At 35.4% G+C, this 21,370-nt stretch overlaps 1 protein-coding gene across 1 annotated transcript; it reads left to right on the plus strand.

The window, feature by feature from the left end:
- The first annotated feature begins 899 nt into the window (after positions 1-899).
- On the plus strand, positions 900-20,581 carry HAT1 (histone acetyltransferase 1). Its single transcript, XM_009577981.1, has 10 exons — positions 900-968; positions 3,699-3,774; positions 5,518-5,638; positions 10,646-10,825; positions 11,056-11,177; positions 11,677-11,781; positions 12,122-12,228; positions 14,821-14,972; positions 16,288-16,404; positions 20,182-20,581. The coding sequence occupies exons 1-10, from the start codon at positions 908-910 to the stop codon at positions 20,347-20,349; spliced, it is 1,209 nt and encodes a 402-aa protein (XP_009576276.1). The 5' UTR covers positions 900-907; the 3' UTR covers positions 20,350-20,581.
- The last annotated feature ends 789 nt before the right edge of the window (positions 20,582-21,370 follow it).

The following is a 21,370-nucleotide window of genomic DNA, read 5'->3' on the forward strand; positions in this document are numbered from 1 at the left end:
GCTCGGACGACCGAGGAATCGGGTGTCTGGGTGGGGAGCGCGGCTAACTTTCCGCCGCCCTGTTGCTATGGTCATGCTGCTGCTGGGCAGGCAGGCATCCTCGGGCTCACGGTCCCCACGCTTAGTAGTGGTAAGCCAGAGTGTACCTCCATGTCCACTAGTTTACTGGGAGGAAATAAAAAAACCCAAACTTGTTTTTACTTACTTTACTTACGTTACTTAAAGTTTACTATTTAAAGTTAGGGGAAGAACTTTCCGATGAGACTTATGGAATGAAGGGGAGATGGATTTGTAAAGCACCTGAAAAATACCATGATAAGTGACATGTCTTCTGGGCTGGATTATGCTTTGAAAAACAGACCAGATGCAATTTGTTTGTTATTGCAATCCGCATCTGCTCTGGAAGAGAAGTAACTAGATAATTGCTGGTGGTATACATGCCACTGTAGTTCACGAACACCTGTTTATGAAAATGACTTAATGCAAACACTTGAAATGCCCAGAAACATGTTACTTAACATGTTCTTTAAAAGAAACATCTGAATTCTTAATTTCTACTTACAGTTTTCAACTATGTTTTATTGGTAATAACTTGGAACATTTAAATATTTTTATTGTAATGCCCTTCATTCTCAGAAACTAAAAAGAGAGGCACTTGTGGTCTGTGTTCTAGTTCTTGCTTCTAGTTCCAGAAAAGTGTTTGAGATAAATCTCTATATTCCTTTTACACATTGTAGCATATTGTAGCTTTTTTTACCTATTTGTTCAGTAAGTGGGTTTGTGTTGTGTGTTTTTTCTGGTTTTGAGAACCTTTTTTTTAAATACGTTCCTTGAATATAATAGTGACACGTAGATTGTACATCTCTTAACTCTTTTAAAAAAATCTTTTTCTTCAGGACTTACTGCTATGGAGAAGAAGCTGGCTGAATACAAGTGTAATACAAATGAAGCAGTTCAGCTGAAACTAGGTAATGTCACTTTTTAAATATTGTGCATTTGACACTGCAATATTTTAGTACCTTCTTAAGAAACTTCTTTATACTTGCATCCACCCATATGTACTTATTAATGTAAATATACAAACATAAGAATAGGAATACATAGTCTAGTTTTGCTGAGACTACTACAATTAAAGTACAGCTATAGAAATTCAATCCTGTCTCTGTGTAATAATGTCATCAGCAATTTATTAGCATGTTACCAGAGTGCATTGGAATTACATCTTGTCTTATTTTCTTGAAGTACTCATTATGTTCTTTTAGTTTCCCTTTTCTTCTCTAATCCTTATGCTGTGGTGCAGTCCTAAGTATGTGTCTTCTTCATGGTGACCATAGCAACAGAACTCATTTCTTTAGGGTTACAAATATCTAATTATATATTAAATATTTTTTAATATCTTTCCTCTTTCTTTGAGGGGGAAAAAAAATAAAAGCAAGAAAGAAGACTGAAAAGTGTTGTTGGGTTGGGGTTTTGGGTGCCCTTCCCCCCAACACCTGGATTACACAAGACATTTTTAATGAAAATTATTTAAAATCTGAATAGGAAAAATGTCACTCTGTCGAGAACTGTTTATTGCTCTCTATAGCTAATTTGCTTACTAGGACACCCAGAATATAGACTGAATTACTGAACTTTTGGTGGACTTGCTTATATCTCAAACTTACGTGCAGCCGTAATAACTTGAAGAATAAGGCATACCTGTCTAATTTTTAATCTTTCCAGCCCTTCTGCAATTTGTTCCTTTGAGCAATACAAATACCATAATTTATTAAGAAAAAAAAAATAATTAACCTGTTAAGCACTTTTCAGAACTACTGCTAGCAATCTGTTCTGTATAGTTTAGTATGATTTTTAACGCACAATCACCTTTGACTTGTGAGCCAAAGCTTAAATCTTTAAGCCACTTTAATTGTGAAGTATTTCTCTTCCTCTTAACCATTATTTCAAATAATGGTTTTATGACTAGATCTAACATTTTATTCTTCTCTTCCACCTTTCTAAAACCAAAGTGAAGAATAAGAGCTAATGATATCTGAGTGAATTTTGTCTAGAAATCTGAGGAACTACTGTATCAGGTTTCAGGGAGATTGCTAAAGGGTTTTTAATCAAGGTACCCATTGCCCATCTCAGCTAATATTTTTAGCTTCCTTTTTTATTTCAGAGTGTGTAGATGTTCCGCATACAAATTATATTAAGAGAAAAGATGAGTAGCTTTAGAGTGGTACCATTAAAAAAAAAAAAAAAAGCATGTATTTCCCACATGTAAAAGCAGTCATACGCTAGCCTCTTCATAGTCGTAATTTCTTCCATGGTGATAATTCAGATTTGCTGTTTGGCTTTTGTTTTGTTTCTTTTTCTGTGTTTTGTTGGGGGTTTTTTGGGTTTTTTAACACTACTTTGCCTCAAACCTGTTGCTCTCTGAATTAAACCTGAGAAGACAAGAGCAACCATTCTCTTTTGCTTTTGAGAGGGCCAAACTTTTATCTTGTCACCGGAACACTCTTCATTTGCATTTTTCTCTTTGAATAATTCCTTTCTAATATTATCAGAAAACACTTTTTTTCTCATCTCCACTTTTACTGGAGTAAAGCAGCAATAAGCTGTAGTTCAATATTCTACGTGCTTTAAAAAAAAAAAAGGTTTAATAGCAGTATTAACTCCTACAACATTGCATGCTCATGCTAATGCAATATTGACTCATTCAACATTAAAAATGTGTAACTGTTGTCTTGAGCTACGTGTGCCTCATTAATGCAGCTGACCTGTCACTTTAAGGCCTAAGTTAAGAGTTACATCCCTTCCGATTTTAGGTAATTTTTTTAACTGCAAATACATAGAGGATGTTTGGGAATCAAGTATCTAAAATTTTTCCTGAAAATCCTACTTTAATCTCTAATTTCATCCACTAACCATAAATCGTATATTTAAGATGAAAGAACTCCTGTCACAATTGCTGTGGAGCAACTGCTATAACTCCATAAGCATGAATAAAATGCTTGTTTGGTAAGTTACTGAGTTTGAGTAGACTCCATTATAGCAAATATTTTTACACTACCAGAAAAGACCTTGTTTAAGACTAGGCTTTGAGGAAAAATAAACAGTCAGAAAAAAAATCACCAGTTATTTTGGTAATATTGGTAAAAGTACCAATATAGTATTGGTGCAGCTGTTTTGTATGTATCCATGCTGATTCTCCAAAACTTTGACATGAACATAAATGCACATAAACATTTCTTTCTGTTCATCACTCCATCAAAACCCCCTACAGCGAAGTGTTCTCACCTGCGTGTAGGAGAAGAATGGTAGAATGAGAAGGCAACATTGATTACATGATAGGTCTGGCTTACTGTGGGAATATCCAGCTGGGCAATGTCCTCAGTGTTCAAGATGAAGTTAAAGGCAGTAACATTCAGGAAATACATATGTATATGAAATATATACATGTATACATCTGTGTCAATCTCTCAGTTTTATTCTGCTTAATGATTTGATCTCCTCAGATCAAACAACATGCATCTAAATTGCACAAGATGTCTTTATTTCATTTGTATGCTAGCCTAACATAGATAGGTTCATAATTGAAGTTGTCTGACTCTGTAGTGGAAGAATGTATGAACATCTAGCATGGCATCTGTGGATGAACAAACTGAAGCTGATGACTTGGTCATGCTCTCTTTTTTTTTTTTCCCCCCCCTCAGTTCGCTTTCCTGAGGATTTGGAGGATGACAACACAACGTTTAATCCAGAGTATAGCCATCAAGTGTTTGGAGATGAGTAAGTTAAAGTATTGAGAGTCAAATTAATAGTTCTGGAAGGGAAAAGTTGCTACCAAATTGTTAGAAAACAAGAAATCCTGCTATACCAAGCTATTTTAAATGACACAGCAATACTTCAATTTTATGACTGTATAGTTAAACAGTGGCCTTGGTGCCTAGCTCATAGAGTTTGAGCCTGTAGTCATTTTATATGCTATTTTTAAGGTAGATTAGCAGAGAATGAAATACCTGATCTTGCAGTCAGAATTACTTGTTTAAGTGGGTATTGCGTTCAAGGCATTTTTCTAAGATTAGGAAAGAATTATCATTCTTGCTAATAACTTTCACAGTAATGTGTACCAAAAAACAGTATCTAGCAACAGTATATCCATTTATTTTTTACTATACATGGGATTTTTAGTGAATAAAACACAGAAGTCAGGTATTAACTTAAACTCACATTGGTGGCTGTTCTAGATCATTGAATGCTAACTGTATTGAATTCAGTTATTTTTTCTAATACGTACACTTGTAACCAGTTAGACATGCAGGGGATACAGAAACTATAGAAAAGTATTGTTTCTTTTTTTTTCAAGTATGCTGACTTTCATTAATATTGTAGGGAAGTTAACCACTATGTCCCTAGTGCTAAAATGTCATTTAATATTTTCAGTAGAGTGATCTTCAACAATCTGGCCATAGTTTTTTTTAAAAAAAAAAAAAAAAAAAAAAACCCACTAAGGAAAATCCACATGCACGAATCTGTGGACTTCTTGAAGTAGTTAAGTTTCTTAATTTCCAATTCCTTTAAAAAGCATTCTGCATACTCCGAGTAGGATGAACTACTTATATTAATTGTAATAAAATTAAGTACACTATTACACATCTATTGCAGTTATCATTGACAATAATTATGCTTTTAGTAATGGGAGAACTCTCCAATCTGTCAGAGTAACTAACAAGTAAATTCTTGTTCTGGCACTTATACTTCAAATTTTAAATTGTAAATGTGCTACCGTAAAAGAAAAATCTCAGTAAAAAATTTTTAACTATGCATTAAAATAACAAAAAAAGGAACCTGTTTCTTCGTAAACATTACCATTTTCTGCAGTTCTGCTTTTTTTGCCTGAAAAGAAATTCTCTATACTTCATATAGTGTTTATGTTTAGGCAACTCATATTTTCAAAGTGTAAAAAAGGCTTTTGTATTCTGTACCTTTTTTTGCATTTACTTGGTTCTAGTTAGATTGAATAAGTATGCAGAAACTGTCCGCCAAAAACACACTTATTGCTATGACTAGTTATCTATCGGTTTTATACAGTATAAACTGCAGTATTGTACTCCAAAATATTATACTACACTGCCAAGTAAGTTTTAATAAATATTATTGATCAATTAATATAAATAAATCTTAATGAGTTTAAGATACTGAGAAACATAAATGCAGTATTAGCTATTTCAGGTATTCTTTCTTGAGCTATCACAATAAGTGCACAGACACTCCCGTACTGAGTTCAGGAACATGTTCCATTTCTCCACTAGAGGAGCAAAATAACTAGTAGAGATAGTGTAAGGCATTATCTCTGTCTAGATAGCGCACATCCAGTTTGATTCCCTTTTCCTATTAGGAAGCTTAGTATGGAAAAGCTCACTGGGAAGGACTATGTGAACTTCAAAGCTTATGAAATGAAAGCTCTGTGATGTGAATGTTTTGCTGTGAAACTTACATAGAGTTCCTGATTGCTCTTTTCTCCTTCCTCAGCGAAGTTGCCTTTGGCTACAAGGGACTGAAGATCCTCTTGTACTATATTGCTGGTAACCTGTCAACACTCTTCCGCATCGAATATACATCTAAAGTTAATGAAAAGTTTGACTGTGTAGAGGTAAAGACAGAACCAGACCTGCACTTAAAATATTATTGAGAAGGTTTAGTTGGGATATGGATAAGAATGCTACGTTTAGTAATTGCCCAGCCAAACATGATTTACATTAAAAGCAAACAAACAAAGCTTCCTTTGTTGCTAAGCTGAAAAAAGCTTTGAACTTCATCTATACGTTTTCCCATTGTTCCTCCTTTGACTGCAGTACCATCAAAATTGTGTCAAACAGTACGGTCAAACATGAGGTGCTAATACCGAGGCCAATTCCACAAAAACTGCAACAACTTAGCAAGTCTGTATTTTTGTGTTAACTGTCTCCAGGAGGAGGACTAGCATTGGTGGTTTTTTATATTGAAGAGAATTCAGTAAGAAGGAAAAGGAGGTTTCTGTAAACACTGCATGAGGTAGGATACTTGACTGTGTCTCTTTAAATGGCAAATGTGGAGAACAAGTAAAGCAGAAACAAGATTAGAAACTTCTGATTGGGAATCGCGTGCTTTACATCTTACTTAAAGGAATACAGTAATGCAATTAGCTGCAGGATGTTTTGTTTCGTTCGGGGTTTGGGGGTTTTTTACTTTTTTCTCTTTTTGCCTACAGGTTTTCCAAGCTTATAGAACACTTGTAGAAAAGCTTTTTTTAATCCTTTTGCCTATATACTCTCAGAATATTTTTGAGATAATAGCTCAGAATCCTTGTTTCTTTCAAGCCCTGCTTCCTCTACTGAATTATTCCTCCAATTGCTTAAGGGTTTTAGATGGGGACAAAAAACATCTTTTTGAGTGAGGCTTCTGTATGCTTTCCAGAGTATTTACAAGCCTTGACTGAATCGGAAGAATGTCGTGGATTACCCTGGGCTTCCCTTGGTATTGTTAACACTGTGCATCCAAATAGGCTGCTCATATGTCTATATCTAAAACTTAGTAGGAAAAAAGATATGGTGGTCATCAATCTTGTTCTGCATTTGTATTTGCCATTAGTTTAACCACCTTAAGATGTGAATGCATTTGCAGAGATTAAAACAAGCTGTCATTACAGCAGGGTGTTAATTTAAATGCATGTTAACATTTACTTTTCTAAGTTAACTATTTGGTTGCTGATCTCAGCTCCTTCAGGTTAATCATACTAAGATGTGGACTATCTGCCATATATGACAGGTAATCTCTGTGCTGTGAATAGATGGTGTTCAGGAAAGGACAGCAGCCTCTGCCTTTAACATAACTGGTTACAAGTGGGAAGTTAGTTTTAATGCTCTGCAAGTTATTCACAGCTTAGGATTTTGTATCTAAATACCTACACAAGCCCATTCAACAGCAAGTGGTTTTATTCTGTGATACTAAGTTTTGTTCCGTTATTGCTAAAGCAGCTGCTACAATCTTTGCTAGGGACTGACAGAAATATTCCTCCCAATACCACTATGTTTTTTCTTCAAGATGTTTTCAAACATGAGGAAAAAGATAAGATCCTGAAATGTCAAAAGCCATATTTATGCATCTTAACATCATCTCCCTAAAGATGGATCTAAACCATGTTAGTGGGGAAGACTCAGCAAAGTATGATCACATTTTGAACAGAAGTTGGCACTTGATTTACTGAAAATGGACAGAATTTATCCCTTGGGTGGAGCTGACTTTTTCAAATATCTGAAGAGAGGCTGCTTTCTTCTAGTGTAAATATTAAGAACATTGACCTCCGAATTGCTTGCTGCTTTGAGATTTGCAGCTGTTCAAGTATCCTCCTTTTCATCTGCATTTTATGATGGGGTGGGGGAAAGTATTTCACTAACCTCTGAAACAGTCTTTACTATAAATGTGTTTATCTTGCTTTGCACCTGGTCTAATACATTTGCTTTACACGAAAGTTAATGAAAAAGTGTAATTTTCATATTGGGTATCCTTGTTTTAAGTAATACTACTGCCCACTGGAATTAATACATATAATTGTTAGAGAAATTCAACTTTCAAATATGTTTCTGTAATTATTTTAAATGAAGCCACTTTGAAACAGCATCTACATGGTATACAAATGTCATAACTGCCTGTTAGTACAAGAATAATCTCCATATTAAAATTATCAAGAGTCAAATGCAATGTACAAAGAGACACTGCCCACTTAAACAGTCCTACTACAAATCAAGCTTAGTTACAAAGCCTATACCAAATTCCCCATCATCACCTCACATGATTCTGATTATCAAGGCAATACATTACAGGCAGTACTTCCATGAACCATAAGCTCAACAACTTTCGGCTGGTTTCATTCAGGTTTTTGAACACTTCATTGTAAGTGGCTTTGCCTATGTTTAACACTGCTGCAGTAGTCAACTGGATTGTTTTCTGAACAGAAACTTGTGCGTCATCATGTACATCCATGCCAATTGGTAATATACGAGTGCCTTGCTCTGATAAAAGAAATGAACCTCTCGCCAATATCAAAGAAATACACAAGAGAAAGGCAGTAAACAAATTTTTGGTAACTCTTTGGAATATGAGCACCTCAGAGAGAAGAGTTTGGAAAGTGCCTACTGTGTAATGGATGTTTCCCTTTTAAAGTATGAGTATTAATTAAACAAATTATTTGTTTGCTATTGATATTTGTAGATTCCAGTATTCCAGGACATACTAACTGAAAATTGGATCACTTAAACTTATGCCACGACTCAAACTGAGGATTCTGGGATTTCCTCTGTCAGAAAGGGAGGTCTTGTTAACTCTAAAAGTAACTGAAGAATATAGTTTCTTTTCTTAAATTGTGTCAGGCCCCATTTAAAGGGGAGAGAACTTTTCGGAGGCAGGTGAAAATATGTTTTGGTCGTATAGAACTAAGAAGGATTGCTTTATTTGCTAAGCCTCTGTTCTCATGATTTAATTCTTTCTATTTTACGGAAAACAAGATTTTTCTGTGGTGGCAGCCAGTGATCAATGCATTATCTTACATGCTTTCAGCAGGTGAAAGTTTGTCTTCCTTCTTATCACTAACAAAGAAACTTAAAAATGCAAGGAGAGCAAAATTATTTAAATGTTATTTATATAGTACTTCATACTGCATAGTCACCCTTTTTAGTTATCTTCCACATAGTCTGAGCTATTAAACTGATGCTTGGAAGTCTTGTTTTAGTTCTAGATTATTTTTACATGCCTTTTTCAGATATATGAAATGCAAGTCAGTACAGATTCTTAGCTGTGGTTTCCTACAGCTTTGTCAGCAGTGCAGACTTAAGATTTGTGTAAACAATGCATTTGCACAATTGAAAAAAAAAGTATTTCTAAAATGTGTTTCATTTTAGAAATACTTTTTCTTCATGTGATTCATTGATTCTGAAAGAAATGGCTGGTTTTGTGTAATGCAGTTAAATCAGTAAGTGTAGAGAAAATATGTTTAACTAATACTGCTTTAAGAACAATAGCAAAGGTTCCAATAAATGCATCTCCTTTGTTTTGAGAATGAAATGGATGTAAAATTGTATGCATTTTAACTGGGTTCTTACACCAAGTATTGTAGAGCTATATTTTAACTGCTTAATAGCTCTCTATACAAATATAAATATAAATGTTGGTAGTACCAAACCATTGATAAAACTTGTTTGTGCTGAACTACATCTATCTTTCTCTTTACTAAAAATGTAACTGGATGATAAAGTGCTATTCATTTGCAGGTGCATTGCTTCTACTTAAGGGACTATGGTTGAAAGAACAGGAATTAGTAGCATGTTGTATTAGCCTTTTGTAGTGTATTTTGTTCTAAGCATCTTAATTTCCCTGTTTTGAATGCTAAGTAGCAAGGGTCTTGGTTTTGAACTAATACCCATCATGCATGTAAACGGTGTGAAAGAGCTGCTTAGTAAGTTAACACAAAGTGTTCTTGTGTCAGTCCTTGTGGAAATAGATACAATACAAACATTACAGCTGAACTCACGGCAAACTCCATTAAGTAAAAACCTGGATTCATTGTCCAGAGGAAAGTTTGAATTGAATGTAAGCTCATTTTGTTGAATGTAATGTCAGGCTTTTAGGGGTTGTATTGAGGAGTTCGGTTTTGTTAAGTTGAGACCAATTCATTAAGTTTTATTGCCTGGTGAGAAGCAGTAATACGTTATTGTGAAACTTCATCAAATATTCATGGTTAAAAAGAAGTAGTAAATGTATTCAATCAAGTGGTCTTTTTGGGGTCTGAAAAGGATTATGAAGTCTGCTCAGCTGATAGTCTCTAACTTTCACTTTGGTTATCTGAAAAGAGTAATTTTAATCTCTGAATTTAATTTTGGTGTCGGAATATTTCTTCTTCCCTAGTATGTTAGACTACAGGTCAGATTTGCTGACAGTATCCTTAAATTATATTGTTACTATTTTATGTCAAACTTTGTTTTCAAAATATTCTTTGATTTGAATACGGAATGTTGTCTTCTGAGTTTGTAATGTGTTTTGCAGCTGATCCTATAGGCAGGCATTTCAAGCAGGGAGACATAAGAATGGAAGAATGTGCTAGCTGTCACTTTCCTCTTTGGGAGCTACCATTTTTGGTCTTTGTCCCTTTTCCTCCACTTAGTTCTGCACCACCTAATACCTCTTGTAAGCTGCTTGCTTGAGTTCTACAAGACTGTATAGCATAGTCTTGGAGAATTGCTGGCTGGAAAGTCTTAGCTTCTGAATATACTGCACTTTCAGAATAGCTATCAACACTCTTAGGTTTTACTTGGACAAATGTAACAATCTTTAAACATAAAAATGTTCATGAACTTATGCTGTAACTATGAGCTTTTTGATGCTTCCTGTGGCTGGATTGTGACCTTTCTGGATCTCATCAGTGCAGCTCCCTTACTTGCTGGAAGGTCACTACTGAACAACAGGAACGCTTTCTTTTTCCTTTTCTCCGTTTGTTTTTGTTTTTTTTTTTTAAATTACTGTTAGGCCATAGCACCTCTTTTATATTCATTTCTTATAGCGCAATAGTGACATCAGTGCTGTCTTTTTCTAATCTTCCACTGATCCTGCCTCCTTTTATAATCTCCAGGCAGACGATGTTGAAAGTAAAATTAGAGAAATCATTCCTCCTGGGTTTTGCACAAACACAGATGACTTTGTGTCTCTGCTGGAGAAGGAGGTCAACTTCAAGCCCTTTGGAATGCTGCTACACACATATTCTGTCCATAACGAGGAAGCTGGTGAAGATATAACATATCAGATATACCAGGTATGAAAAATAAGTGAAACTTCTGCTTTTGAGCAATGAAAAAGTCTATTTTGCAGTGATGCACTTTTCAGTAATGTTTCAACTATAGTATATAAATACTATCATTTTACCAGTTTATTAATAATTATAAACATGCTTTTTTGTATTGGAGAACTTAATTAGGTTTTGCATATTTTTTCCTCTAACGTCTGTGATAGGTTTCACCTGACTTCTCCTGGCTTTTTCCCTAGGCCGACATGACATGTCCAGGCTTTCGAGAATATCATGAAAGGCTTCAGACGTTCTTGATGTGGTTTATTGAAACTGCTAGCTTTATTGATGTAGATGATGAAAGATGGAACTACTTTCTAGTGTAAGTACAGTTCTAAAGCAACAGTGGACCTTATTACCTCCACAAAGCCTGCATTTTAATTGTGGCTGGCCAATTATTGGAGCAGTATAATGATATTTTTCCCAGGAAAGAAAAACCATTGTTTATGAGGCTTGAGTTTTCCTCCATTATGCTTTGGGAAACCTTGAGAATAGAGCTGAATTAAATGCTGTTGTCCGTTAGAGCCCTGAATGTAGGCTTAAACAGTAAAATGAGCTTTGCCTGTGTTTTCTTTTACTTGCCACCTATTCATCTTATAATAGGCAAGTGCACTGAAGTGCTGTAAAGAGGCCTGATTTATCCAAGTTGCTGCACACCAATTAAGTGAATTGTACATTCAGAACATAGCAGGTGTACCCATTGGGCCCTCACAGAGTAGCTTGCTGACACTGAAAATTCAGTTGGAGAATGGAAAAGAAAATGGACACTGCATGGGAGCGCGACTGTAATTGACCTGCTTGGCTTTCTGTTTTATCTGCAGATTTGAGAAGTATAATAAGGATGGAGCTACGCTCTTTGCGACCGTAGGCTACATGACAGTCTATAATTACTATGTGTACCCAGACAAAACCCGGCCACGTGTAAGGTAATTGGCGGCGTAACTCGTGCCTTGCCTTTTATTTCAGAAGAGGGAACTGCTGAAGTTCCCAATACTTGTTTATAATGGTGTTGATTTGTTTAAAAAAATCCCCATTATTAGCTGGCTATGCACTGATTTATTTCATTGTTCCCTTCTTGAAGCGGAGGGAATCTCAAACAAGTTTTGAATATTTAGCAATTTTAAAACTCCATTAAAAATTATATTTTAACATGAAGATTGCTACACTACTTTAATCTAAAATGAAATACCATCGTTTTCAAGCCTTTACATTATAATGTTTGCAAATGCATGCATTTGAACTGAAAATACATTCCTTTGTCTGTAGCCAGATGCTGATATTGCCACCATTTCAAGGAGAAGGCCATGGTGCTCAGCTTCTTGAAACAGTTCATAGATACTATATGTCTTCTCCTACAGTACTTGATATAACAGGTTTGTGTTAAATTTTTAACTCAGTTCATAAGCAACTTGTAGCATTCACAGGTTGTTAGCCTGCAAACTAACTTTCATGTTCACTTGTCAGAATTTGTCAGGCCTTTTGAAGATTCAGCTTCAGCTCAGTTCAGGATTAATAGTACCCTGGTTTATAGAAGAACTGTATATAACGTAGCTCCTTAAATCCTTTACTTAGAGAACAGCACACCAGGAAAATTCAATCCCTAGCATGAACGGATTACCAGCTAATTAGCCATTTTATTGTGAGATACACAGCTGAGTTTGCCAAGAGATCAAGCTTTGTCAAATTTCTTGTTCAACTTACTCCTATTAGCCAAAACTCAAAATTGGGGGGATGGGGGGGTGGAGAACCAAATTGAAATGGCATATTAATATTAGTGTGCGAGCCAAAATTTTTACAGACAGTGAAAATCTGTAGAGAATTTGTGCTCCAGGAGCCTGTATTGCTGGCTGCAGGCACCCATGATATTAGAGGTGTGTGCACAAATACCTAAAAATAAAAAATTATTGGGGAAGTGGCACAGGGGAAGAAGGGTGTATGTGCATAAAAAAAATAACAAAAAATGGCTACAAACATGACATCTGTCCCGTGGTTTCAGATCCAATATAGGAAGAAATGCAATTCAAACACATGACTTGACCATTCAATTCTAGGTGCTATCTCAGACCTCATCTTAGTTGGGAATAACTCGCCCATTCTAATTAAAATACAATAGAACACTTGCTTTCATAATGCATTGCTGTAGGATAACCCTAACACAAAGTAATCCACCTCAAAATTTTAATCCAGTTCATAGGAACCTAAGGAAGTATAACTTTGTTTATGCAACAGGAAATCATGTGCATCATGCATTTACTTTTTTCTTTTTCCTTTTAATAGTACAAAGCTTTACACAGCTTTTATAGCTGAGGATAAATAAAAGTCTTAACATGGTACTGCATAAATCATGTGACATGTTCATGGCTCAGTACCTTAAATGCAGGGTTGTAGCAAAGAGTAAATGTGCACTAAAATAGGTTTTAATTTCTTTATTTAAAGAAGAAAGCTTGCAATATTCTACGTGGCACTCAAGTTATGGAAATTAAGGCTTTTACAAAATTATTTATTGTCCTTTTTGAGGGGAAAATCAGGCTGGACAATCTTGATATAGCCAGGATATTTAGTTACGCAGCATCTAAAATTGTGAAGTAAAGCCTTTAACCTTTCTGAAAAGAGGAAATGAAGATCTACTTAAATTCTTTGAAAGAGCTAATGCTTTTAAAAAAAAAAAAAATATTTTGGAGTTTCACGTTTACCACAAATACTTTGTTCTGCTTATAACTTGACATCCTAACTGATAAAGTGAAATGTATGCTGATAGTGCTTACTGTGCAGAAACTGCCTCATCTTTCTTTTAACTAATCTGGGTGAAAAGGAATGGAATCCTTAATTTTAGTACAGCTTCTCAATCTCTTTTGCAGGATAAGTGCTATAAGACTTGCCATACAAGATTAGGCCACTCATGCACAAAACATTTTAACGGATACAATCATCCTAAGCATTCTCCAACCCAAAAAATAAATTGCTGGTTGTGGAGTGCTGCATATACACAACAAAAACTTCTATCCCAGTCCTTCTTGGTAACTTACTAGCTTTTGATGGTCCTTAAACTGCAAATTTCAACTATTTACACAAAACTAAAGAAAAACATAGCTGGGGTATAAGCTATTTAGCAATAGATTCCACAATGCTAGTCCACGGAAAAATGAGTGTTGGGAGGGAACATGACCTGCTACTTATTTGTAGTAAGCCTGTCTAAACAATTAAGTAAGGAAGAAAGAAATATATTGACAACATCGTAAGCATTTTTCTTCTGCATAGTTCATAAGTGGGAACAAAATTGCATATGGGACCATGTTGATGTTCACCGAAGCTAGTTCTCAACTTTGGTGTTTTTTCTAAAGCAGCAGTTTTGATAGTTATGCTGCCACTTTAAGCAAAATGGAAGTAACTTGAAATTGTGATCAGCTTTTGCTTAGGTCCTTCCAGGCTTTTAATTTTGGATAAGCTTATCCTTTGGATCCTTGTACTTTTCGCTATCTTCCTTGCTAACAAAGACTGTAACTCATGGTCAATACATGTCTTTGGCTAGTTTAGTTGTATGCAGTAGGATAGTTTCACCAGTCTTTTTCCACATAATTAGTTTGTGTTCTAGTAGTTCTACCACTCTGTCAAATACAGAATAGGTGGGACATACAAGATAAAGGGTTTATACATAGAGTAATTTTCTTTTCCCAAGGAGTTAAATTGGATTAAATATATATATTGTCAGCCTCTTAGAAATGCATATATAATACTGTACAGTACTGCATACACAAAATACTAAAGTTTTTCTTTCTGCAGTCTCTTTAATGTCTGCTGTCAAACATCTAAAACTTTGATAGTAGTACTTATGATCAAGCACATTGTTTATATACTGATGAATATTGTATCTGCTTTTGGTTTCCATAGTTCTTTGTAATTACATACTAGAGATGAGGAAACAAATAATACTGATATTAACTACGTGCTTTTTTTATTCTTTCTAGCTGAAGATCCATCTGAAAACTATGTGAAGCTAAGAGACTTTGTTCTTGTTAAGCTCTGTCAAGATTTGCTTTGCTTTTCCCCAGGAAAGTTAATTCAAGGGTTCAGTCAAGAAATGGTGGTGGAAGCTCAACAAAAACTGAAAATAAATAAGGTATTAAATCAGAACAGTTTTAGTTCGACATATTTGTATTAAACTAGTAGAATAACAGTTTAAACATAGAGGCAGAGACTTGGAATTTACACTCTGGCTTATTTCAAGAGATCTTAGGATGTATCTGGAAGGGAGATACCTAGCTTGTGGTTTTAGATAAATGCTTTTTTTTACCTACTAATTCTGCTGATGTAATAGAATTTGACATGGTTTCCATTTCTTTCAAGTATATTTATACAAATAACAAGTGTTGTTTTGGGAATGCAGAACACTAAAGTAGCGAACAATTGCTACTAAGGCAGCTCCAAACACTTGGAGAACTAAACAGTTAAATTAACGATTAAATTTGCTGGTAATATCAGTGAATGATTAAACTCATTAGTGAGTATGGTAGTGAAAAGGCAGAGTTGCTTAATTAAAAAGTGTATTTGAATTTGGTTTAATGAAAACTTTGAGGCTTGAGGGATGAGGGGTGTGAAGCCATATTCAAATGTGTTCATGAAAATGGTATAGCTTGTATAAGGAAACTACATCTGCAGCCTTCTATGTCTGATATCTTAAACCTGGAACGATAAATAGGTTGGTTTGGTTTTTTAACATCTGGTATCTGAACATGTGCTAGTGTAGCAAACAAACAATGACATTTTTTTGTTCTGTTGCTCAGCAAAAGAATACTTGGTCTTAAATTCTGTTTTCATACAGATGCAACAGTTAATAGTAATATAGTGGCAACGTAATTTTTTTTTATTTCCCAGATGTGATACTGGCTGGTTCTGGTTCCAAAAGCACTTCAGTTTTTCTGTTTACTAATTCTTTCATTTTCTTCCCTAGTAAACAGAATACTTTAAATATTATTGTTTTATTCTCATACTTAAAACCTGCAGGGGCCCTTGTGAAGGGCAGTAGGTGTATGGAGATTATTAAAATTAGCAAAGTAGATACTGTTTTGTAAAATATTGCTTAACGTCACTCTAGTTCCTCTCTTTCAGTTCTTTGAAGTATTTTTGGACTCTGGCTTCTGGACTTTTTGCTGCTCATTTACAGCAGGTCCTTGAAGCACCTCTACAGCTAGTGCAACACTTTGAGAGATCAGACACTGGCTGCATGGAAGAAAATGGTTTTGAAGGAAAAACAAGAATGTTTATTCATTTAACCCACCAGATAGGATAGGTTTGACAGAGGCTTTGTCCATGCCTCTGACTGTCTTCCAATAAGCTGAGGAACTACTCTAATATTTTAGTATTTCTCCACTTTGAGTTCTATTGAGTGACCTCTTTATTCAGACATGGTTTCTATTCTCCTTTCTGTTCATTAGCAACACACAAGACGAGTTTATGAAATTCTCCGATTGCGTGCAACAGATATGGGTGATGCAGAACAGTCCAGAAGCTATCGGTTGGACGTTAAAAGAAGACTGATTGGCCCCTATAAGGTGTGTATAACATCATTTACTTACAAGTATCATTTAATACTTATTTCAAAGCTAATTATAGTTGATTTTATTTTCATTTCCATAAATGTAGTTGATGCCAATTATGTTGCCAATCAACTACTATTAGTTAAGCAGAGAACATTCATACATAGCAGTGCTGAAGATCCTGTGTTTGGCTCCTGGCAGCTTCTGCCCAATTCCAGCAGGAAGTTGTCACTAAGCTTATGTTATTTAGCTACAAGTGGCATTATGCCCAGGTAGGCTTAAGGGGAAAAAATGACAATTTCTTGAAAAGGTAAAAATATCTTAGACAAGCCAAAAATTTGTAGAGGTAAATCCTGTAATAAGTTTACACTGCAGACTAGGTATAGTTTAGATTCCTGTTCTACTTGTTAGCTAGGTCTTTACAAAACAGCTTGCTAGAAGTAATCTAGCCATGTCAACATAGAATTCCATGCAGATAGAATATAAAATAATTCCACCGGTAAAGTTCAAGCAAGTACTAAACTTAGTGCAAAGTGATTTTCTTAGTTCCTATTAGGTATACTTCTCAGGATCTTCAGTATAGTTGGTCTGTGTTGCACAAACTGATCTTTTGAGATGCAGATTAAAAAAAAAAAAATCCTGGTTGCTAATGGCATCAGTCTTTGTATTAAGAGTCAAAAGACCACAAATAAATCTAGGTTTATTGCTATAACTAGCATGTTAGCTACTCTCTTCAATTAAGTACTCACTAAGCAAACCAAAACCCTGTTGGAAAAGTTTCACAAAGTATGAGAAGTACCTTGATTAGCTTGCAAGCCTTCCTAAAGCAGCATTTACCCTGTTATACCAAAATAACAAAACTTTGATTGTGCTCATGTTGGACTTAGGGGGGCTATTAGCAGAAATGAGAACCCAGCACTGTATTAAATAGTTGCCTGATCTGGAGATAATACCATGTCATGCTGAGTGGCAGGACCTTAATCAAAACACTTTCTATTTTCTTTCATGAGTGTCTTCTCTCATTTGCTAGATTTCACTCTGTGTCCCCTACAAATAAGGCTATGATTTCTCCGCTAACAGGACTGTTACATGGTTTCAATTCATTCACTCAGTACTGAAGTCCTATGGGGGAAATCCAAAATTCCATAAGCAGCTTCAATTCTAGTGCTTCTAGCAATTGTTTCCACTTCAGTCTTTGCATGCAATAAATGCATTAATAATGAATGGATTTTGTATTGCTGGATATGCAATATTGCTACTTCAGAATATTGCATTTTTAATTTTTTAGGTATTTCAATGAGGATTCAAAAGAATCCTTAAAGCAGCCAACACCCTCTCCTTGACTTTAAGTTTCATGTTGTGAAATACAGCCATCTTGTTTATGGTAGTTCTACCTAGTAAACAGCTTACTCATGTACTCATTTTAAACAATGTTTCAAATAAATTTTAGTCGTGGTGCTGTTTTCAAAAACTTTTCAGAACTGCAAGTAAACTAACTTAATATATATAGTAATTTGGAGAGGGGGGGAAGCAGATTTTAATAAAGAATCAGGAATATTACTGCATACTCTAATGCTGCTATCATTTTTCTTATGTAAAGCACTTGATAGCTTCATTTGAACAGTGCTCTACAGATGTAGAATAATTCTAAATTGCAACTGCCTTAATTTAGTAAAAATGGTATTGCATCTTACAGCTATTTCCTGGCTAACAGTAGCAGAAATAAAACTGTATGCAGAAACCCCAGATGAAAAAACCTGTAATACATCTATTCCCCTTGAAGTCTTCACATTAGCAAGGAGGCTGTTGCTAAAAATACTGAGATTATGTATACGGTACCACTAGATTGGAATGACTGATACAGCCAAGTGTGGTGCTTTCTGTATAAGTACTACTAATACAGGAAATAAAAGATTTGGTATCTTAGTGAACGGGGCATCACTCCAAGGTAGTTCAGAGGGTGAGCAGCTTGTGAAATTCCAGTTTCACTGTGGCTTCTCCATTTCTGAAGAACTCTGCTTTTTATACTCATTAGCAGGCTGTGCTGCTAGACATGTCTCCTTGATCATGTATGTCTTTGTTCATCACGTCATCCCTTTTGGAAGTAAACACTACTGCTGTGCTGCTTTTATTAATCATAATACTTTGTTCGGGTTTGCTACTTGAACAAAATATACTTTTCTGCTCAGCCCAATAACTTGCTCTCAAAGAATCGTCTTGAAACTGTCCAGGTAAAATGTCACTGATTGCAGGTTTCAGAATCTTGTGTGCCTGGATATGCTGGTAGTATATTTGGAGGGAGATGGATATTGAAAAAACTGGTTATCTGAAACATGCAGAGAGAGTTTGCTTTTTACCTGGAATCTGGAACTTAGAGATGACCTAAAGCTACAGTATCAGACATAATGGGCATTTGAAAGCTACACCTTTTTTTCAGAGCTAATGTTTATAATTTTAACAGATATTCCTGTTAATTAAGCAGACTTTGAATTAATTCTAGAATAAGGAGGTTTTAGTTTTCCTACTGACAGAAGCTTGCTCGGGAGAGACTCATCTCTATTTTCATTTGGGCAACTCATCACCTGTTTTGAGTATCTTACTCATTTTGACTAGATAAAGCTAACATGAATCTAAAATTTGAACAGCTATGCTGCTTTTGACATCCTTTTTACAAGGAAATGTTTCTTGATTATTGGCCAGAAGTGTGCCTGGAGGCCTCATCAGGACCCTGATACAGAACCTCCTTTTCTGAACTGAACTTTGCTTATCTATGGGATCTGTGGGAGATTATCAAAGTTTTTCTGATCTTACTCATTTACAATTTACTATGGTCTCCACTCCTTCCTCCTGACCCTCAGCATCAGTCATAGAAAGAAAACAAATTTTCCTTTGAGAGATAAGTGTAAAATTAAATAAACTACAGAAAGGCTTTGATTTTGAGACTGATGGTAGAAGTAGTGTTGTTTGGGAGAATTTTGTTGTTTTAACAAACTCTGTGATTCCATAGGCATTGCAAAGACTTACTGATAAGATGCCAGGCATACATAATGCATGTGTTTCCTTTTTTAATGACATGTTGAATGATATTCTGTTTTTACAAAGCAAGGGAAGACTGAAGAATGGAAAGTAACTAAGGAACTGAGCAGCTCAGAAATAGATATTGCTGTATAAAAAAATGTATCTGGGGAGAGGAAAAACACCTCAAAATACTCTTGTATTTAAGAAATATGTAAAAATACCACATATGTGACACAGCAAAGGCAACTCCTTGTCTTCTTGCTGTACAAATATGTTTATGCTTGTAAATAATCTTATTGCTGTTACTGCTAATCCTCGGTAACTTTTGAATAATTTGTAACAATTCCTGAAATATTTTCTGTGTACAGGAGGCTTAAAATTAATTTTTGATAGTCAATTATGGGGAAATTAGTTGGCTGAGCAGCCACATCATGGGACACCAGTGTGATTAATGTCAGCATAGAACTAAATATCCTGGTCAATTTTCTACAGTCTAGTTTTTCATGCCATACCTCTTCAGTAGTAAAGTACCATTAGACCCAATCTGTTTGGTTAAGGAAAAACTTTGAAACCATTTTTCCCTTCACTGGTTCATTGGTAATACAGAAACTGTGAGGCTTTAATAGAAACGATGTCCTAATCAAACACTGTTACTGTTTTTCTTAGGATTAGGGACATCTTAAAGAACTAGATAGTGAAATCAAATAAATTCAATGAAATACTGTATTCTTGATTGTTGGTTGTGTTCAAACTACTATTTGTTTGATTGCTTAGAAAAAGCAGAGAGAACTTGCCAAGATGAGAAGGTGTCTAAGACCAGAGGAGCTGACGAATCAGTTGAACCAAATAGACCTGAACATGCAACATGAACAGTTAGAAGAGAGCTTCCAACAACTTGTTTCAGATTACCGAAGAGTCCTAGAACGACTTGCACAAGCATGAGGATCCTGCCTGTACAGGAAACTTGCAAATTTCTATACAGTGTTGTAAAGCACATCCTTAATTGCCACTTAACTGCAAAAAAACCTCATGTGACGTTTTAATCACATTAAAGGTGACTTGTGTTTCTGTGCATTTTGAATATTTTCTATTTTTGTGTTGTAGATTTTTCAGTGTTGTACTCTAGGTTTGGGGGCACTTATTCCTGAAATAAACAATGTAGATTCTCAGATACGGTATCATTTCAATTTTATTCATTTTCTTTTACCCTTCTGTTTTGCCTGAAGACTTAATAGATACCTGAATAGCAAGTTAATACATAAATCTAAGCAATATAAATATTGCACCTCTTAAATACTCCTAACTTGATCCTCCTCAGGCTGTTCTACTTGGATCCTATTGTACTGTGTAGGGCCTGTGCACTCCTAGGTTTAATGTCATATGAGCAGGTTACAAGACTGGTTCTGTGGTCTGGCTGGCATGCTTCCTGAGTACAGGCTCTTTGCCCTTTCTTCAAGGTGGATCCTGCTCCCATACTCTATCAGACCCATTCTGCTTCAGTCTCTAAAGGGCCTTGAGCATATTCTTTTTCAAACCCCCAAGTTTGGAGGTTCACAATTTCAGGAAAATGCCTGACAGTTGGGGAAACAGACAAGACTTTGTAAGGACTCCGAAAGCACTTCTTCTTTAGCTAGCGTAAGAAACACACAAATCTGTAAGAAGCAAGTGCCTTTATATAGTTCCTTGACCCTATTCTGCTATCCGTTACTTCTCAGGCTTGAGAAGTAATGTCATTCCTCCCTCAAAGGAATAAATTATGGTATCTTTTCTTGTAGCTCAGACTTTAGAACTGACTTGTGTTGGTCTGTAATCTGAATAAGGATCGTTGAAATGTATTAACCGTGTTTCATGGTCCTAATGGGATTCAGGTCCAGCTTTCAAAACTGGACTTTGTAGATTGGGAGTTCTCTACTGCCATCTGATATGATGCGGAGAAAGTGTAATGTTTTCCAAATGTTTAAAA

Source organism: Fulmarus glacialis, unplaced genomic scaffold, assembly GCF_000690835.1.
Source record: "Fulmarus glacialis isolate BGI_N327 unplaced genomic scaffold, ASM69083v1 scaffold27855, whole genome shotgun sequence".
NCBI lineage: Eukaryota > Metazoa > Chordata > Aves > Procellariiformes > Procellariidae > Fulmarus > Fulmarus glacialis.

What these genes read in the sequence shown, in the direction of transcription:
- HAT1 (XM_009577981.1), top strand. Translation starts at nt 908, where the DNA reads ATGGAGAAGAAGCTGGCTGAATACAAGTGTAATACAAATGAAGCAGTT. An exon ending in AGCAGTTCAGCTGAAACTAG is followed by an intron (nt 969 to 3,698) that starts GTAATGTCACTT and finishes CCCCCCCCTCAG; the next exon opens with TTCGCTTTCCTGAGGATTTG. An exon ending in CATCAAGTGTTTGGAGATGA is followed by an intron (nt 3,775 to 5,517) that starts GTAAGTTAAAGT and finishes CTCCTTCCTCAG; the next exon opens with CGAAGTTGCCTTTGGCTACA.